The sequence below is a fragment of the Notolepis coatsorum genome (genome assembly GCF_963971535.1).
Source record: "Notolepis coatsorum genome assembly, chromosome: 5".
Taxonomy (NCBI): Eukaryota; Metazoa; Chordata; class Actinopteri; order Aulopiformes; family Paralepididae; genus Notolepis; species Notolepis coatsorum.
The window spans coordinates 27797029-27811845 of NC_140169.1; the positions used below are offsets into that span (position 1 = coordinate 27797029).

The 14817-nt window shown below is 45.6% G+C and overlaps 1 protein-coding gene across 1 annotated transcript in view; it reads right to left on the reverse strand.

Moving 5' to 3' along the window:
- LOC311228136 (titin-like) overlaps window positions 1-14817 on the reverse strand; it is a gene marked incomplete at its 5' end in the record, with an annotated part of 313904 nt that overhangs the window by 30598 nt on the left and 268489 nt on the right. Inside the window, 13 exons of the mRNA XM_084314051.1 lie at window positions 503-784; window positions 1127-1429; window positions 1565-1870; window positions 4415-4714; window positions 4861-5151; window positions 5451-5762; window positions 6334-6636; window positions 6921-8652; window positions 9547-9881; window positions 10315-10614; window positions 11455-11742; window positions 12265-12558; window positions 12732-14498. Coding sequence (XP_084170177.1) covers window positions 503-784; window positions 1127-1429; window positions 1565-1870; window positions 4415-4714; window positions 4861-5151; window positions 5451-5762; window positions 6334-6636; window positions 6921-8652; window positions 9547-9881; window positions 10315-10614; window positions 11455-11742; window positions 12265-12558; window positions 12732-14498 — 6813 coding nt within the window. The remainder of the gene's footprint in view (window positions 1-502; window positions 785-1126; window positions 1430-1564; window positions 1871-4414; window positions 4715-4860; window positions 5152-5450; window positions 5763-6333; window positions 6637-6920; window positions 8653-9546; window positions 9882-10314; window positions 10615-11454; window positions 11743-12264; window positions 12559-12731; window positions 14499-14817) is intronic.

The window sequence follows — 14817 nt, forward strand, 5'->3', positions numbered from 1 at the left end:
ATGCATGTATGCGATTCGTCTCTGCGATTAACCCAGTATGCAAATTAGTTGGTGTTCGCCATCATTCCTATGACTTTATGACCACAGTCAACCTACCATAGACTTTATGACCAAAGTCAACCTACCATAGACTTCATGACCTATGTCGACCGACCATAGACTTCATGACCTATGTCGACCGACCATAGACTTCATGACCTATGTCGACCGACCATAGACTTCATGACCTATGTCGACCGACCATAGACTTCATGACCTATGTCGACCGACCATAGACTTCATGACCTATGTCGACCGACCATAGACTTCATGACCTATGTCGACCGACCATAGACTTCATGACCTATGTCGACCGACCATAGACTTCATGACCTATGTCGACCGACCATAGACTTCATGACCTATGTCGACCGACCATAGACTTCATGACCTATGTCGACCGACCATAGACTTCATGACCTATGTCGACCGACTATAGACTCAAACCAGGATGATGACCTACCGTATACTTTAACCAGGATGGTGGTGGCCTTCTTGCCAGAGGGGTTCTCCGCCTCTACGATGTATTTTCCTGAGTCGTAGCGGGTGACCTTCTCCACCAGCAGGAAGGTGGAGCTGTCCGTGGTCTCGATGAAGCCTCGACTCTGCAGCTCCACGCCGGCCTTCCTCCACCCGACCACGGGTGTGGGACGTCCGGTCACTGTGACAAACAGACGGAGGGTTCCTCCGGCGCGCAGGCAGACTGTCTTCTTCAGGTCCTCAGCCAGCTCCAAGTCAGGCACGTCTGGGTGACGAGGACAATAGAGCGTTGCGTTAGTAGACATACATCAGAAATGTAGAGTATCTGCACGTATACCTTTCTAACCATTTGCACATGTCATACATGTCCTCCAGAACTCTCTTATGTCCTGTTGTACTGTAAATCAACCTTCCTGAATTCATGAGAAATGTTCTTTTTGGAGATCTGAAGGACATTAATGAATTACAATAATTCTACAACTCCTGACAGGGATTGCGTTTCATCTTTCTCTTCTGAGAATGTTTGGGTATGGTTAAATTCTTTTTTAGATGCCAACAACTGTGACACTAGAACCGACGTGTTTCTGTCACTTATAGACCAACTCACCAACTTTCTCCTCCGGCTCCGTCTCGGCGCTGGGGTCGCTGAACTCTCCTGTTCCGTTGCCGTTGATGGCAGCCACTCTGAAGCTGTACATCTTGTTGTTGGCCAGACCGGCAGCGACGTACACGTTGGTCGTCAGGGCCTGGGCGGTGGCGCGGTACCACTGCTCGGTACCCTCCTCCAATATCTCCACCACATAGCCGGTGACGCTAGAGCCTCCGTCGTACATGGGCCTGGTCCAGGTCATACTGACGCTGTGCTTGGTGGTGTCGGTGATACGAGGAACAGAGGGAGGAGCCGGGGTGTCTGAGAGAGAGAGATAGGAGTTGGTGAGATGGTGTTAGTTTTAGTATTCGTTTTTCACAGAGTATACTTTAAAATAAATACATGTAAAAAAATATATATATATATTATGTAAACTTGATAGAGGTAGTTTCTTACAGGTGGGGTCTTTGCAGAGGATGTAAGGTGTGGCATCGCTGGGCTGGCTGCAGCCTGCTGTGTTGACCGCTGTCACTCTGAACTGGTAGTCGCTGCCTTCCAGCAGACCTGCGATCTTCAGACGCGTGTCGTAGATAGTGAAGGTCTTATTCACTCTAGTCCACCTGGAGCTGCTCTTCTCTCGCTTGTCCACGAGGTAGTTATTGATCTCAGCGCCTCCGTCGCTCTCAGGTTTCATCCATTCAATAATCACATGCTCCTTCGCCACCACCATGGCCTCCGGGGTGCCGGGCTGCGTTGGGATCGCTGGGAGAGAGGGGAAAGATAACGTTATACTGTGTATAATAGTCATAGGGTAAAAAATCGCGCTGAGCCATGGATGCACACTGAAATACTGACCGCTATGAAAGTTTCGTAAAAGTCAGTCAAAGCTTACCAAAAGCACGAGCAGTGAACTCCAAGACCATGTGACTGAACTCAAACTAGAAAGAAACAGACTAAGAAATGATGTAAACTCCATGATCAAAACTGCTAAAAAAAATTGCATCAATGACAAAACCGAGGAAAACAAAAATAAACCACGTGAACTTTGGAAATTACTCAACAATCAACTAGGCTGCAGTAAAAAACTTAAAACCAGGTTCTCAAACATAAACATAAAGACGGACAACACGCTCATCACAGACAAGCTGGATGTAGCCAATTACTTAAACACTTTCTTCACAAACATAGCCACAACACTGGTAAACAAACTACCCTCCCACTCAGGGCAGTATGGGGTAGAACACATAGTAGCATACTACAAGAACCTAGGCGTCCACAAAGACGACTTCAAACTGGAAATGGTAACTACAGAAGAGATACTCAAAAAACTGAGCGCCCTCCAACCAAACAAGGCCACTGGCCACGACAACATCCCCTCCAAATTCCTCAGAGACTCAGCAGCAGCCATCACCCCAGTCATCACACACATAATAAACCTCTCCATAAAACAGGGACACGTCCCCAAGGACTTCAAAATTGCGAGAGTAACACCCCTGCACAAAAAGGGCAGCAAATTAGACCCGGGCAACTACCGCCCTGTTTCTATCCTTACATCCATCTCGAAAGTCATGGAAAAAATAGTATACGAACAGATCGAAAAGTACCTCGCAGAAAAAAATCGAATCTACGAATTCCAATCTGGCTTCAGAACATCCCACTCCACTGACACATGTCTTCTCTACTTGAACGACCACATCAAACAAGAGGTGGACGCGGGCAAATACTGCGGCATGGTCATGCTGGACCTACAAAAGGCCTTCGACACTGTCAATCACACCATTCTGATTGACAAGCTAAAAGCAATTGGTTTTGATAGTTTATCAGTGAGCTGGATACAATCCTACCTGGAGGGGAGGGAACAGATGGTGGAGGTAAACGGTACCCTATCCCCCCCCCCCTCACAGTGAGCTGTGGTGTTCCACAAGGAAGCATACTAGGACCACTACTATTCCTAATTTATGCAAATGACATGTCGTCAGCTTGTGACTGCAACTTGTTCCTGTTTGCGGACGACTCAGCCCTGCTGGTCTCTGACAAGAACAAGTTACAGGTTGAAAAAGCCCTCAGCTCAGAACTAGGCAAAATCTGCATATGGCTCGCCGACAACAAACTATCATTACACATGGGCAAAACAGAGTCCATTCTCTTCGGTTCAAATAACAAACTCAGCAAGACCGACGGCTTCTCGGTTACAGTGGGTGACAATATTGTCACAAGGAAAGATGAAATTACCTACCTGGGTTCCATCCTAGAGGCTAATCTTTCCTGTGACAAAATGGCATCCAATGTAATAAAAAAAGTCAACCAACGAACGCGATTCTTGTACCGGATCTCCTCTCTGGTAAACAAGAATACCCTGAAGACTCTAGCAGGAGCACTCATTCAAGGGTACTACGACTATGCTTGCACCTCATGGTACCAAAGCACCTCAAAGGCACTAAAAAACAAATTACAAACATCTCAAAACAAGCTAGTCAGACTACTGCTTGACCTGACTCCTAGAACCCACCTCACCCCTGCCCACTTTGACAACCTAGGATGGCTTAGAGTAGACGACAGAGTACAGCAACTTGCAATGGGCCTGGTCTACAAGATACACTACGTGACCAAGGTACCCATGTACATGTCAAAATACTTCCCAAAGGTCAGTGAATACCACGATCACAACACCAGAGGGAGCTCCACAAATCATGTAAAACCCAGATTCGGCTCAAACAAGGGACTAAACACGTTTCGCAATTATGCCACATCAATGTGGAACGACCTACCTAAAGCTGTAAAGGAATGTGAATCACTACCCACTTTCAAAAACACTGTACAGTGTAAAATGTAAAATGGGGGACCCTTTTCAATTCAAGACGAAAGTCTTTCTCTGGTCTGCATCCCCTTAACAATTGTATGTATGGAGCTGTACTGTACTGTACCCATTCTGCAATCTGTTAATAAACTTTTCAATCAATCAATAAAATAGAATAGATTGGTTATACTGTGTATAATATAGAATATATCGGTTATACTATGTCTAATATAGTCATAGAATAGATCAGTTATACCGTGTATAATATAGTCATATAATAGATATGTTATACTGTGTATAATATAGAATAGATCAGTTATACCGTGTATAATATAGTCATAGAATAGATATGTTACTGTGTATAATATAGAATAGATCGGTTATACTGTGTATAATATAGTCATAGTTATAGATTGGGTAGAAGTAAGGGAATCACATTAGTTTTTTCTGTGAACACAAAATACATTTTCTATAATTATGATGGATGTGTGTGGTAAGGAAACACTTACTGTAGGCGTTCCTGGCGATGACGGGTTCAGACTCCAGAGGAACTCCGACTCCATACTTGTTGACTCCCCTGACTCTGAAGACGTACTCGTTGTTCTTGATCAGCTTGCTGGAGACGCAGGACAGTGTCTTGCACTCCGACTCCATCGCCACCCAGTTGAGGCGGCTGGTCTCGCGACGCTCCACGATGTAGTGTGAGACGATGTCGCCTCCGTCCTCCAGGGGGATCTTCCAGGAGACCGAACACTTCTCCTCCGTCACCCTGCTGATCGTTACCTGGTCTGCTGGAGCTCCAGGGGTGTCTGGGAGGAGAGGAGAGAAATACCGTTATTTACAGTTATATACATGATGGATGCACAGATAGCTCTCTAGATATCAGACTAGATCTAGAGAGATATATGTGAATTTAAGCCAATTAGCGGTAGTGTCCAATGAGTGGAATTCGTACCGAGCACTTTAACGTTGACAGTAGCCGTCTTGATGCCGCTGGCGTTCTTCACTGTCAGGACGTATCTTCCTGTGTCGTATCTGTCACAGTTCTTGACGATGGCCATGGCTCTGGTTGATGTGTAGGTCAGAGAATACTTCTCTCCCAGCTCCAGGACCTTGTCTCCTTTAGACCAGAACACTTTGGGTTCTGGTTTACCGCCCACAGCCCCGTCCAGGACCAGGTCAGACCCGGCATGGACGATGACGGTCTCTCCGACCAGCTTGCTGTCCAGTTCGGCTTTGGGAGGAGCTAAAGGAAAGAAGACGGACAAGGTTTTAGATTTAGAATGTTAAAGATCTTTTACAACAAAACCCATAGTTGGGACGACTGAGGTTTCACATGTGGGGTTGCACAAGCTTCAGTGTTGGGTCCAAAGTTGTTTATAGTGTACATTAATGATATCTGCAATGTGTCCAACTTTATTTATTTACATATTTGAGCTGTTGAAAATGACTGAAATACACTAAACTAAACTGTGCGATAGAGAATGTAACCCTGAAGTAACATAAAATGTAACAGTAACAAATACAACAGTCCCAGTAACTTACTGTATTCATCTTTGCATGTGACTGGTCCTGTGGTCGCAGAGGGTGCGCTGTGGACACCGGCTGCGTTCCTGGCGATGACGCGGTACTCGAGGGTCTCATCCTCTTCCAGGTTACCGACGGTGAAGTAGGTCTCAGTGATGGTGGTGTAGTTACACTTGAGCCAGCGGTTATCGTCCCATTCGTCTGTGCTGTAGACCTTCTTCTCCACCACATAGCCCACAATCTTACTGCCCCCGTCGTTGCCGGGCACCGACCAGGCCAGGCTGACCGAAGAGCGGGTGACATCTGTCACCTCTATCATACCAGGAGGATCTGAACAAACGACAAAACATGTTAGATATCAAAGTGAAGCAACTGGATTTTCTGCATCTTTTGAAAAATAGGAGCCTGTTAGATTATATAGATTATTGGATTATATCATTTTTGTCCAGTCTACACTGTTCAGCAAAAGTACTGGATAGTATCCTTGATACTTGAAGTTCAGTTATATTTCATTGTTTCTGTGGCCAACACTACATCAACTTAATTTGACAGTATATTTTATACTGTATCATTTGACAGTATATCAATGTTGTCTATTCTATAGTTTGACAGTATTCAGATTCAGATTCCTTTATTGTCACTTATTTCAGTACTTTACAGCAAGAAGAGTGAACATCATTCCAATAATAAAAATACAATACATTTAGCATAGAATAAAATAAGATGACTAAAATAAAGATTACTATATATAGTTCTAAAAAGTGTGCAGTGCAATACAATACATTTTGCATAGAGTATGCTTTGTATTGTATAATTTCACAATACATTTGAGTATATCCATGCTGTGATAAAAACATCATCACTTGTTGTGATGGAAGATGACATTGGTTTTTGTCCTTACCGACTGGGTTGAGAGCCACCATGGGTCTGGAGGCCTCGCTGGCCTTGCTGAGACCAGCAATGTTCATGGCGTAGGCTCTGAACTGGTACTCCAGGCCTTCGATCAGGTTGGAGACCTTGTAGTGACACTCCAGGCAGGGCAGCTTGTTGTCTCTCACCCAGAGGATGGTGTTCCTCTCCTTCTTCTCTATCCAGTAGCCGGTCACAGCGCTGCCTCCATCAGCGTAGGGCAGATCCCACTTGATGCTGATGGCGTTGGCAGACACCGTCACCACGTCTGGACGCGTGGGCGGGCTTGGAGACACTGAGACGATTGAAGGGAATGTGTTAATGTCTTACGGTAATAAGACAGCATGTTAGAGCATTATATAAACATATGTTCATATATACAATTAACTAAGTAGTTAATTGTACTAAGGTGACTAGTTTTATTAACATAGAAATATAACAATTGAATAGTAAAAAAAGGACATTCTGAACACATTTGATATTTCCCATTCATATGATACATACTGTATCATAGAGTTACAGCCTTTATATTGAAAAAACATAAATACACTTGACTTCATTATGAAGAGTAGTACTCACTGAATGGATGTGCAATGATAACAGCAGCAGACTCCACAGACTTGCTGACGCCAAACTTGTTCTCAGCGCAGACTCTGAAGGTGTACTCCATGTACTTGGTCAGGTGGGTGATTTTGATGGTGGTTCTCTTCACGCTGGAGTTCACCACCTGCCAGGTGGCATGGCCAGACTCCCGTTTCTCCACAATGTAGTTGCTGATGTCGGTGCCGCCATCATCAGCCGGATCGGACCAAGACAGCGTGCAGGACTCTGAGGAGACGCCAGATATTTCTATGGGGCCTGTAGGAGGGCAGGGTCTGCCGACCACCAGCGCGGACACGGTGAAGGTCTTCACTCCAGCAGAGTTCTCCAGGATCAGGTAGTACTTGCCACTGTCTCCTCTCTTGCTGTCCTTGACCACCAGTGTGGTTCTTTCTTTGGTCGTCTTGATTGAGACTCTGTCGGTTTCCTTCAGCTTCATCTCCTCCAGCTTCCAGGTGACTTTAGGAGCAGGTCTGCCGCTGATGGGGATGTCGATCGTGAAGGTGTTTGAGACCTTGCAGGTGATGAGCTGGTTGGTGATGCTGCTCAGGTCGGCCGTGGGCTCGATGCGAGGCTCCTTGATGACCACAGAGCCATAGGTGCCCTGAGGCTCGCTGATTCCAGCGTCATTCTTGGCCTTGACTCTGAAGTCGTACTCTGTGTTCTCAGTCAGACCTTCTACCACCATCTTCAGGGACTTGGTCTCTCCGCTCACAACCCAGCGGTCGGTGCCTTTAGCTCTAAATTCAACAATGTAGCCTCTGATACGGCTGCCTCCGTCATGCTCGGGCTTCAGCCACACCAGAGAGGCGGTGGAGTTGGTGGTGTCAACAGCATCCAGCCTCTTGGGTGGTGCAGGCTCCTCTGTGGCAACAATAGGCTGCGTCATCTCAAGGGACTCTCCGGCGCCGTACTGGTTAACACCAGTGACTCTGAACAGATAGGGTATGCCGATTTCCAAACCGGTCACCTTGATACTCTGGCGAGAGGACTTGGCGCTCACCTCCTGCCAAGCCAGTCTGCTGGCCTCGCGTTTATCCACGATGTAGTGATGGATTCGGGCTCCGCCATCATTGCTGGGGGCGTCCCACATCATGGTCAGAGCTCCCCGCGTCACGTCCTTGAAGCTGATGGCACCTGGAGGTCCAGGAGTGTCCAGGACTTTGACGGTGAAGGTGATGGACTTGCGACCGCTGTTGTTCTCCAGGGACAGAGTGTATTTACCGGCCTCGTACCTGGTGACTCCCTCGATGGTCAGGGTGGAGAAGGTATCTGTGGTATTGATGTCAGCCATGACAGGAATCTCTGAGTCCACCCTTGTCCAGGTGGCCAGAGGAACTGGTTTACCACGGAAGTTGATGTGGAGAGAGACAATGCCACCATTCTTCACAATGTGTGTCTGCTTGAAGCTGGCATCAATATCGATCTCCGGTGAGGTGAGTCTGTCCAGGGCCTGGACTGTGTTGGGTATCACAGAGGACTCTCCCTCCCCTGAACTATTGACGGCGCTGACTCTGAACTTGTACAGTTCGCCTGCCACCAGCCCCTTGGTAGTGTACCTAGTCTTAATGCAGGTCTGGTTGTTGACCCTGTGCCACTCCTCCAGGCTGGCCTTGCACATGTCGATGTTGTACCCGATAATTGCCAAGCCTCCATCAAACACAGGCTTGGTCCATTCCACAGTGACAGAGGACTTGGTAGAGTCAACCGCCTGAGAGGACATGGGATAACATGGGTTTTTAATGACACTTGTCTTGCAAGATTATTTATCACAATCAAGTTAAATGTATTTATATTTCCCGTTATTGATTTTCTGGGATTTGTTTCATAATCTCTTCATATTTTCATAAATTCTCATCGTCAATATGTTGTATGTTGGGGACTGGCGCCAACCAGCCTGAGAATCTTCTGTTTGTAGTGATGGTAAATTCCCTCTCTCCTACCATTATCATTCTCTACTATTCATACCTGCGTGTAGATATGACCCACGCTTGTTAATAGATTGCCTGAAATTAACTATCCATGATCTTCTAATTTATCCTCCGGCTACGATACAATCATCATCTTTCAAATCCACTTTTACAAGAGAGAATAGTCAATGAAATCCATGACTAACTAAAAAAATCTATCCTATATATATATATATAATCAGCTTCATAATGAGTTCAGGGTTCCCACAGACATTGCTAAATGAAATTCAAGGTCTTTCAAGTACTTTCCCAAGCACTCTTTTTCATTTTAAAAGGGCATTTAAAGGGATCATATTCACTTTTAAATGTTTTTTTTTTTTTTTTTTTTTAATAAAAAAAAATCTGATCCAATATTTATGGCTTAAACCCAATTTCCGACAATTAGTTACACTTTATATACAAAAAAAATAAGCAATTTCTTGATTTAGAACAATTTGATCATGGATGAACAAAACATTAAATGTGAATGGTTGATTTGAATTTCAAGGACTTTTTAAGCACCTTGTAAAAAAAAAAAAAAATTGGCTGTTTTCAAGGAATTCCAAGCCTTGACTTTTTTTTGTAAAAAATCAAGCACTTTAAGCACTTCAAGTACCTTGTGCGAACCCTGGTATTTATTGTAGTCAGAACCCTACCTTGACCATAGATGGTGCGCCGGGAGTGCTGGTGGGCGCTCTGGTCTTGAACAGACGGGAGGTGCTGCTGGCGGGGCCCACTCCGGCTCCGTTCTCAGCCAGGACTCTGAACTCGTACTCGTTGCCCTCCGTCAGGTTGATGACCCTGTGCCTCAGCTCTGTGATGGCCCTCTTGGAGGAAACCTTCAGCCAGCGCAGACTCTTCTTCTCCCTCCTCTCCAGGATGTACTGTTTGATCTCATTGCCTCCGTCACTCCTGGGCCTGGTCCAGCCAACGGTGATGCTGTGTCCCGTCACATGGGTGGCGTCTGGGGTACCAGGGGCATCAGGCACGGCTGGGGAAGAGGAGAGCAGAGGTGGTTATTTACAATCCCTTTTTTATGTTAGGATGTTTTGTCCTCTTTCTTTCGTATATAATAATAATAATAATAATAATAATAATAATAATAATAATAATAATAATAATAATAATAATAATAATAATAATAATAAATAATAATAATAATAAATAAATAATAAATAATAAATAATAATAATAATAATAATAATAATAATAATAATAATAATAATAATAATAATAATAATAATAATAATAATAATTAAGCAAAACCTTTAAATTACAATAAGTTACATTCTAACACCAGCCCATACATATCCTGTACGTATACATTACATACACCAATTTATTTATCTAACCACCAGGTCATTTATTTATCTAACCACCAGGTCATTTAGAGACATTCCTTGTGTCCTTGTTATGACACTTACTGTACTGCATCTGAGCGATGACAGGTTCAGAGTCCAGCGGTTTGCCGACGCCAAACTTGTTGACGGCGGAGATTCTGAACTGGTACTCATTGCCCTTGATGAGGTTGACGGCGTTGAAGGAGCAGGCTTCACACTTGGAGTTGATCATGGCCCAGGAGAGCCTGGAAGTCTCCCTCTTCTCCACCACATAGTGGATGATCTGGGCACAGCCATCGTTCTCCGGAGGGTTCCACCACACGGTGCACTTCTCAGCCGTGATGCCGGTGAACCGGATGGGACCCTCCACAGGTCCAGGGGTGTCTGGAGGTATAGATGGAGCTAGGTTAGGGTGGTGTTGTATAAAAGACCAAGGAACTTCTTGAAAATAACAGTTGTGACTTTGGTAACAGTTAGAGGGTATGACTATTAACTATTAGAGGGTATGAATATGAACCGTTAGAGGGTATGAATATTAACCAAGGTAACTGTTAGAGGGTATCAATATTAACTATTAGAGGGTATGAATATGAACCGTTAGAGGGTATGAATATTAACCAAGGTAACTGTTAGAGGGTATCAATATTAACTATTAGAGGGTATGAATATGAACCGTTAGAGGGTATCAATATTAACCAACGTAACTGTTAGAGGGTATGAATATTAACCAAGGTAACTGTTAGAAGGTATGCATATTAACTGTTAGAGGCTGAATATTAACTGTAAGAGGGTATGAATATTAACCAAGGTAACTGTTAGAAGGTATGCATATTAACTGTTAGAGGGTGAATATTAACTGTTAGAGGGTATGAATATTAACCAAGGTAACTGTTAGAAGGTATGCATATTAACTGTTAGAGGCTGAATATTAACTGTAAGAGGGTATGAATATTAACCAAGGTAACTGTTAGAAGGTATGCATATTAACTGTTAGAGGGTGAATATTAACTGTAAGAGGGTATGAATATTAACCAAGGTAACTGTTAGAAGGTATGAATATTAACTGTTAGAGGGTGAATATTAACTGTAAGAGGGTATGAATATTAACCATGGTACTTTTACTGAAAAAAGATAAAATGGCTTTATTTCATTGGCAAGTTGATCAAATTCTATGGACATAATTCAAATATATATATAATTGTTCTGCAGTGTCTCTCCACCAACCTTGGATTCTGACGTTGGCCTCTGCTTTCTTGGCTCCTGAGCTGTTCCTGGCCTCCACTGTGTAGACGCCTCTGTGGTCCCTGTTGACGTCGTGAACGAACAGGCTGCTCACACCGATGTTGGTGGTGATCTCGAGGTCCATCATGGTCCTCTTGTCGATCTCCTTGCCATCCTTGTACCACACCACCTGGGGAATGGGGCGTCCAATAATGCTGCAGGCCAGCTTGAGGTTCTCTCCAGCCCTCATGGTCAGGGCCTGATCTGTAGACCACTCGATCTCAGGGGTGACTGGAGAGATACAGGGGGAAAGTGAGTAGGGCTGAATACAATGTACTGTTCTCTCCAGCCCTCATGGTCAGGGCCTGATCTGTAGACCACTCGATCTCAGGGGTGACTGGAGAGATACAGGGGGAAAGTGAGTAGGGCTGAATACAATGTACCGTCTACTATGTGATGTTGTACTTAGTACTAAATACTTGTAGTCTACCGTCTGTAAATACATAATAAATACATGTCCTAAATACCCTGTGGAACAGTAGAATTAATCAGAGAGTAGAATAATGAAATTACAATATTCTGTCAGAGATAAATATATTGATACATTTCAATACCATAATGACATTCACATACTCACAAGATCAAGGTCTTGAAAGGTATCATATGCTCATCATACGTGCTGTTATGGTCTAATATCAATAGTATGTACGGTTCAAACATCACTTTAACCCTTTCACTACTACACTACAGAAGGTTAACCTTTCACTACCACACGTGACTACACACACATGAAGGTGGCGAGTGCCCACTTACTGCTCTCATCCTTGGTCATGATGTATCCTGAGGAGTTGGAAGGTGGACTGACGGTGCCCACGGCATTCCTGGCGACCACTCTGAACTCAAAGCGGTCACCGGAGGACAGGCTGGTCACGGTGAACTGGGTCTCACAGATGTCGGTGAAGTTGCAGCGCAGCCATTTGCCTCTGCCCTGTCTCCTCTCCACACTGTAGGCCACAATCTTACTGCCTCCGTCCTTCTTGGGGACTTCCCACATCAGGGTAACTGAGTCCCTGGTGGTGTCGATGCAGTTAGGAGTGCCAGGTGGGTCTGATAGAAGAAGAGAGGAAGGTGTTATGTTTTAGAATTTCCCCCAGTAATGCAATGTTTGAAAGGTTATTCTATTATGTAACAGCTCAACGATAAAGTAATGAATTTAAAAAGGTGTAAATGGCTTCATTTAGTTTCCTTTTATATTCCATAAAAGAGGTGTGTTTACTCACCGACAGGGCAGATGGCGAGGGCGTGCTTGCTCTGCTCGCTGGCGGGGCTCAGGCCGGCGTTGTTCTCCGTGAGGACTCTGAAGGAGTACTCCAGACCCTCCAACAGCCCAATGATCCTGTACTCTCTGTTGGAGATGATGCTGGAGTTCACCTTCTGCCACAGGAGACTGTTTCTGTCCTTCTTCTCAACGTGGTAGCCCAAGATGGGGGAGCCTCCGTCGAAGCCAGGGGCCTCCCACTGGATGCTCATGCCATCGCTGGTGATGTTGAGGGCTACAGGTTTGCCCGCAGGACCGGGAGGTTTGTACTGGTGCTGGGCCACTATGTCAGTGGAGGCGAGCGCCTCGCTGACTCCATACTTGTTCTCGGCTTTGACTCTGAACTGGTACTGGGTTCCGGTCACCAGGTTGGGGATCTTGAAGGTGGCTCTGATCACGCTGGAGCAGATCATCTTCCAGATGGTATTGGATGTCTCACGCTTCTCCACAGAGTAGCAGGTGACTTCACCGCCTCCGTTGTCCTTGGGTTCATCCCAGGAGATGATGACGCTCTGGGCCTTGATCTCATCGAAGCGGACCGGGCCGACAGGTTTGGAGGGTGGACCCTGGGTGACCACATTGATGTCAAAGAAGTTCTTGATTGTCCTGTTGTCCAGAACCAGTGTGTACTGGCCGGCATGCTCCTTCTTGGCACCTCTGATTGTCAAGGAAGTCTTGTTGTCGGTGGTCCTGAAGCGAACCTTATCGCTTTCCTTCAGAGGAACGTTGTCCTTCATCCAGCTGATGTTAGGCTTGGGCTTCCCCTTGAAAGGCAGCTCGATGTGGATGTTCTGGCCGATGCGAACGGCCATATCTCCATTAGGATAATCAATCATGTTGGCTTCCGGTGGGATAATGAAGTCCTTGACTGTGATGGGTCCGATCAGAGAGAAGTCACTGTTGCCCTTCTCGTTCTTGGCGAACACCCTGAAGTCCACGGCAGTGTTCTCCTTCAGACCCGTCACCTCACAGCTGCAACGCTTGCAGGTGGCACCCAGAGTCCAGTTCGGATCTTCAGCGGTTTTCCTCTCGATGATGTAATCGCTGATGTGGCTGCCGCCGTCGTGGTCAGGCCTGGTCCACTTCAGGGTCACGGAGGTCTTGGTGGAGTCCAACATCACCAGGTCCTTCACGGCTCCGGGGGTCTCCGTGGGTCTGACGGGCTCGGTGGTCTCGCAGGTGTCGCCCACGCCGCTCGCGTTCTCGGCAGACACGCGGAAGAAGTAGGCGATGTCTTCCTCCAGGCCGGAGATCTTGTAGGAGGTGTTGGTGCACTCTGCGGTGATGACCTGGTAGGCCTTCATGGTGGAACCCTTCTTCTCCACAATGTAATTGGTGATGGGGGAGCCACCGTCGATCATGGGAGCCTCCCAGCTCAGCGTCAGATTACTACGGGTCACGTCCTTGATCAGCAATTTGTGGCAGGATGAAGGACTGTCCAGAACCCTCAGGGAGACTGTGACGATCTTGGGCTCTCCCACACCGTTCTCAATCTCCAGCAGGTACTTGCCGCAGTCGTCGCGGGTCACCTTGGGGATGATCAGGGTGGTGTCGCGCTCTGAGCTGTTGATGATGTAACGGGTATCGCTGGCAATGTTGCGGTCGTCGCGGCGCCAGGTGACATTGGGGGCGGGGCGTCCCTTCAGCGGGATGAACACCTCCAGGTCACGGCCAGCGCGTGCTGTGTACTGGGTTGTCATGGCAACGTCCAGGTCCAGGTCAGCTTCCTCTGTTGGAGAGAAATAGACAGGAAATGAGTTACTTAAACATTTATAAAAAATGTCAACAGTAATGATAGTTTAGAGAAAACAGACCAAATATAACAATTTATACAATTATTAAAAATATATCTGGATAATCCAAGTAACTGTGCATATGTATATGTATATATAATTGCTTAGAGAATTCTGCAACAGTATTTAATAAATTGCAAAAATACATTAATATTTCTTATTCATTTTGAAAATAAGGTGTGAAAAAAGCAATATAAGAAATACAACAAATCGATGAAGAAGCAGTTAAGTATTGATAACGTTTGATCATCTTTA